This window comes from Apteryx mantelli, chromosome 2 (genome assembly GCF_036417845.1).
Source record: "Apteryx mantelli isolate bAptMan1 chromosome 2, bAptMan1.hap1, whole genome shotgun sequence".
Lineage (NCBI taxonomy): Eukaryota > Metazoa > Chordata > Aves > Apterygiformes > Apterygidae > Apteryx > Apteryx mantelli.
Genome location: NC_089979.1, coordinates 123,515,884 through 123,521,883, shown reverse-complemented (window position 1 = coordinate 123,521,883; position 6,000 = coordinate 123,515,884). Strand labels below are relative to the sequence as shown.

Here is a 6,000-nt window from a genome sequence, read left to right as displayed (position 1 = left end):
GAGAACTGCTATATGTGGAAGACTGACTTATATTGAAGGTGCCTGCCAACCTTGCAGGAGGTGGGTAGTTCTCTACAGATAAAGTGATTATACTCGCCTGAATGTAAGGAGAAGTAAAATGGCTTTTAATACTCAAAACACCTTCCTTTTCTCGTAACTTTTTATTCTCAAAAATGCAGAATGGTCAACCAGAGAGAAAGCAGGACTGGGGAGTTTGAGGTAAGAATGAGTATAAAGGAGGAATTTTTGAATGGATAAAGGAGTGGAGAACTGAGAGAATAAGCAGAGATAAGAGGTGGGCAAACAGGTTATGTGAAGAAAGGATGAAGAGGAACAGGGGGTGGAGTTGGTAGTGGGAAGGAAATCCGAGTTAGGAGGGAGGATAAAAATGTTTGTGTCTCTTAGCGCTTGCTGGCCTTAATGTGCCTGTCTTTTTTGTGACCTTCAGGCTGCCCACCACTCATTGGGAATAAAAAAGAAAAAATAAAAGCCAAACCTAACTCATTCCCCTTCTGTCCACCTTCAAAAAGTCAAAGACTGTGGGACACTCAGAACACCTTTTAAATTGTATTATTCAATTACATCTATGTGTGCTGAAACTGGGCAGGGACCTCACCCCATCTGTCTATAAGATGCTTCAGAAACTGAGGCATCTTATGAAAATATTAGTTATTAAATCTTAACCTTCTTCCCTTCGAGGTCATCTACTCAGAGAGGCTGAGCTGTGCTACCTAATCCATACCCATAGCTGAGCTAATGAGATTATACTACTAAAGAAGTCACATAGTTTCACCAGTCCCACACTCACACAACAGCATGTATGTAAAAGAAATTCCTATGAAATCAGCAGAATTTAGGGTAACTCAAGGGGAGTTTCAAGACCTTAATAGCTTCCAGTGCCATAATTACCTAATTAATTATTAATCAGATTCCTATCTTTCACACAGAACACTAAGAAGAAAATTAAAGAAACCATTATTTAGTGCTTTTAAATGTATCCTGAAAAAAATGTTTTGTATAATAATCTATTCAATGAGAAATACAGCATATTAAACAGAAATTTTCCAGGTAGGTAATCAATCATGACTGTTTTCAGAAATTAGCAATTAATACTAAACATTTTCAACTATTGTACCTTTCCTGTATTTTCCTGTTGCCATATGTTTTTGCTTTGTACAGGACTCTCTGCAGTTGTAGATTAGAACTGACATATCTCATTATCTCTAGCTACTGGGTTTTAAAAGGAGCTTCCAGGTATTCATAAATGGTGGGATGTCAGATGAATACAGAACTTCCTAGAAGCAAAGGAACAGATATCTTAGCGCTATCTAGAATAGTTAAAATAGATTAAGCTATAAGTGCAGTGACTCTGCATAGAAGTAGTCTAGAACATACAACTAGAGAACATCAGAGCCTTATACTGCCCTTACGGGAGTTGTCTTTGTTCTTCTCAATCTTGTGATGATTAATCCATGCTGTGTTTTTCATCAGCATATGTGAAGTCAAATAAAGCAATGGGAGAAAAAAGAGGATTAATCTCTATAAACACTGGAGGAATGAACCGCTTAAATACAGAGAAAAACTGGACTCCTATTGTGTAAAATAAGAACTTACCAGTGATCTCATTGTTTATTACTTTCTCCCCCATCCAAATTGTACCTGTCTATATCAATCTTCTTTTTCTTTTTTTTCCTGTAATGGAATTATAGTTTCATATACCAAACCATCTGCTTTCTGATACACACTAGATAAAGTGAATACTGACTGAATCTTTGGGGGAGTTGACAGATAAGATCTGTCAAATCTTAGCAGTGGTTTAGTAAGTCCCAGTTGCCTGTTTCACCTGTCAGAAGAGCTCATACTGCTGCTGTAGAAGAGTTGGCATTAGGGAACATACGCTTGTTCCTCAGCTGCTTCAATACAAAGTCCAAAATCTTAGGGCCTTAATACCTACGATCCAGGCAAACAGCTGTCTGGCTTTGTTAGAGAATATTGAACTGAAGCTGTTTAGAATTAATTGCTTAGCATAACTTGCTTAGCATTAGTAGCTAAATTTGTTGAAGCCTTAGGCCTCAGGCTGTGAATTTTTACCTAGATAAGTAAAAGGGGGCCCCAGAGCTGGTTCAAGCTGGAGAGATAAAGTGGCACGGACGGCAGGAGTAGCTAACCTTGAAGATAAGAAGCAGCCTGCCTAGAGACAATGAAGGGGCCCAGTGAAGAAGGGGAAGACCCCAGACCTAACTATTATTATTGGTCCAAACTATCGCTTAAGGGGTGGGGAATTTAGATTGTAAGGGTATAATTGCCCAGGGATTTCTTTGTTCGGGGTCCCTCTTTGAAGGCACACAGCTTGAGCTGTAATTACCGCACGTGTATCATTAAATTTTATTTTTCTTCAGTTTGACTTCGAACTTCTGCCTCACCTAGGGTCGGACCCTGTTATGGAGGCCGGCGAGCCTGATTTTCCATAACAGCTTGATATATTAGAGCCCCCAGCTGTCTGTCACTTCCCTTTTGGCCATCTGTTGTGTAATGCTCAGTAGAATGGAATATGCATGTGAGTATACATGACTTCAGTTCATCCATGTTTTCAGTGTATACATGTGTACCTGGACTGCCATAGCTGCATTGTGAGAAAAGGTGCTACCCTTCTGATTTCCCTGAGATTGCCTATTAGATTGCCTTTGCTCTATCCTACCTCTCAGTAACAATTTAAGCTAGGATGCCAGACTCTGAACTCAAGCCACCAAGATGCAGAAGGTAATTTCTTCTGTCAACATTGAGAAAAAGGTAAGAATCTTCAGCTGAGATTGGCACAAACTACTAGAATGTGAGGATAATATCTTAAATCAGTAAAGACAGATTGCCCAAACATGTCTGTCTCAGTCTGCAGATGAGGCCTACAAATGTATTTTTTGTTTGCTCTTGCTAACATTAACAATCTGATAGCACTTCTTTTAACAACCAAAAGTTTCTTTCTTGCTCTTTCTTCTCTATTGTCTGCAATGTTTTTATTTAAAGCATTGGCCACTTCTTACCTGAGAGACAGCTTAAATTAATCAATACTTTATTCCTAGGTAAAAATCTCCATTTGGAATGAGTACATTGCCTCTGCAATGTACTTCTGTGCTGTATTTGATGATTCTTCAAGATGAAAGACACTAAACATGTCTACATTATCTTTTGATTGTTAAAACAGTTTGTATAAGCTTAAACTGTTTAACTAGATTGCAGTTTAGTTTATGGTGAGGTTGTGTTTTAAGGCTGCAAGCTGCCAGAAAGACAATTACAAGTCTTTGTAAAACACAAAAGTACACAAACACAAAATTCTTCACAGAACGCTGCATACCGAAGGACCACAGCTTTCCACACTGCTGAAGAACTCTTCTTTATGAGAATATCTATAACAATTATAATTTGTCTGTATTTTTTATATTTCCCAATAGCTTAATATTTTTATCGTTTCTGTCCAGCTTTTAAAAATGATTCTGAAGTGCTTACTTTAAAGAACGTATTTTTCCTATCATTTTAATTCCCCTACCTTTGTTAAGTGTTTAGACTCCTGTCACCTGTGTCCTTAGTCAATGTTACAGGATTCTCCTTTCCCCAATCCCCCCAAAAGCTAGGCTGGATCTTCTTGACTCCGGATCCTTAAGGCAAACACAAGCAAACACTCCCTCACTGGACTGAAACAATAATAAGATGAGGGCCTTCTCCACATTAGGAAATGAAACCAGTGGACACAAAGATACTAGCACAAGCTGATTTGATTTAGGCATGCTTTTTTCCTTCTTTTGTTTTAGTTTAATTTGATGGCATACCGGCCAGCGGGGTAAATGAAAATCCCACTTTTAAGCAGAAAGGAGAACACCAGGTAGTAGTTAACACCACTTCAGTTGCAATGACTCCGAAAAGCAATCTAGCTAGTGCAATTTTTTGTCTCCGGTAGCCTCTAACTGAAGGAGCTTTTCCAGAACAGTTAACACCACCAGTTAACACCAGTTAACATCAGGCCCTGCGCAAGCTACTTGGAAAAGGTACAAGAGAATTTTGCCACAACTCCCTAAAATGAAAAGCCCAATGGGCATTGACTTGATATATTATGGTATAATAGAAGAGAGAAGGGGGACACCATCTCTGTGCACCCTGCTAGAAAAGAGCACTGTATTTGAGTGCTTCAAGGTTATTATTAAATACAGCTGTAAGATGTAATTTGAAATACAGCTTAGACATAAAATAGTTTATCATAGATGTCTAAAACCCACCCTTCCTTACCTAACCAATTGAACAGTGCATCCACTTTTTCATGGAAGACAGAGAACAACGTGATTTTGGCTAACAGCAGGGAGGGAAGGAGTATTTGAAAATGTTCATATTTCTTTCATTAAGATCCCCTCCGCGGCCTGACCTGCTTTATCACGCGGTAGCTCAGTCCCTCTACACCTCGGTGCTTCGCAGACGTGCTCTGGGGCTACTCAGCAACACCAGAGCGAACAAAAGGATTGAAATGTAGTCGCAAAAGAACTGAAATATAGTCACGGCATATATGATTCAAATGCGTGGTAGCGGTCAAGGAGAAAATGGTCACTGTAAGCATACGGCACTCGGTCGTGGAAATCAGGCCACTTGCCACCTCAGGGCCAGTGAGGTTGGTCGCGGCCTGTTGCCGGGGGGGCCGTGGCCGTTAGCCCCGCCCTCCCCGGCAACGGCCGCAGCCTCTCCACAGAGCCCGCACGGAAAGGAGCATGAGAGGCACGGGGCGGAGGCGAGCTTGAACTACACTTCCCGGCAAGCCGCAGGGAGCCGCTGTGACGGCGGAGGCGGGCGAGCGAGTGGCCGCCGCCTCCCACGGCCGTTGGCGGGGCGCGGGTGGCGCTGCTATGGCGCTCCCCTCGGCGCCCCTCAAGGTCTGCATCGTGGGCTCGGGGAACTGGTGAGTGCTGCCCCGGCCCCACGGATCCTGGGGCCTCGCCGCCGCCCGTTGGGCGGGAAGCGGCGAGGTGGGGGGGGGGGAGGGGGTCGTGCCGGGCCCGGTGCTGGCGGGGTGGCCCCCCTCGGGCGGGGAGCGGCCGGCAGCTCGGGCAGGGCTGGGGCAGGTTTTTGGCTGTGCCTTGCGCCGCTCCGAAGCGGCCCCAGGGATGCCTGCAGCGGCCAGAGCTTGCCCCTTCAGCCTGCCTCTTCACCCCCTGCCCAGTCTCCGAAGCAGAGGTACTTTCCTGAAGTAAATGGAACTAGCAAGCTTAAAGAATCGAGCACTGTGTTTTGGCGGTGTTGTAGGCACCAGTCTTTTCTGTACAGAAGTTATTTGGGGATATTTTTAACCTGGTATTTGTTAGGTGACTTGTCTGATATCAGCTGACAGAGACATTAAAGATACTGAACGCTTTTTCAGCAGGTCATTGCTAACTAAGTGCTGCTGTAGGGCTTCTTGACCCAGCCCACCACCCTCCAAAAGTGAAATGCAAATGTGCGAGTTTAGTTTTCTGGGGGGGGGGGGGGGGGGGGGTTCTGTACTGCCTGTTTTCCAAGAAGAGTAGCAAGACACTAAATTGTTGGAAATATCTCTCCTTTTTCAATAGGTTATGTTGAGGCATGCTGAAGGCTTGAGACAAGGTTTTATTTTGTCTATTACTAGCTTATAATTAAACTTAAATAAGCTTATGGTCTCACTGTCGTGTCCACCGAAAGCAATAATTTTCCTAATCATTTTCCTAAGAGCAGTGCCATATTCATAATCCTTCTTTGTCCCACTTTCTCAATTTCTCTATCGTTCCTATTCATTATTTTTGCATTGGATCTTTATTTACAAGGTGTAAGTTAAGTACAAAGTATTATGTAAATGTATCTTCACACTTTGTAACTTTAATTACTAATGCTAAGCATATATTATTTCTGATAACATTCTGTTTTGTAAGGTAGACGTAATGTGTTATACATTAAGTCAAACATTAGAGGAGTTTGGTGTTCCAAGAGCAAGATACTGCAGGTTGTTAAACAAAA

General features: G+C 42.4%; 1 protein-coding gene across 4 annotated transcripts in view; it reads left to right on the top strand.

The window, feature by feature from the left end:
- Positions 1-4,865: 4,865 nt before the first annotated feature.
- Positions 4,866-6,000, top strand: part of GPD1L (glycerol-3-phosphate dehydrogenase 1 like) — a 43,848-nt gene continuing 42,713 nt past the window's right edge. For all 4 annotated transcript variants that reach the window (XR_010883472.1, XR_010883473.1, XR_010883471.1 and 1 more), the window contains exon 1: positions 4,866-4,933. Coding sequence is in view for 1 of the 4 variants with exons in the window: in XM_067291464.1 (XP_067147565.1) it covers positions 4,881-4,933 (53 nt within the window). In the remaining 3 variants the exon portion in view is untranslated. The remainder of the gene's footprint in view (positions 4,934-6,000) is intronic.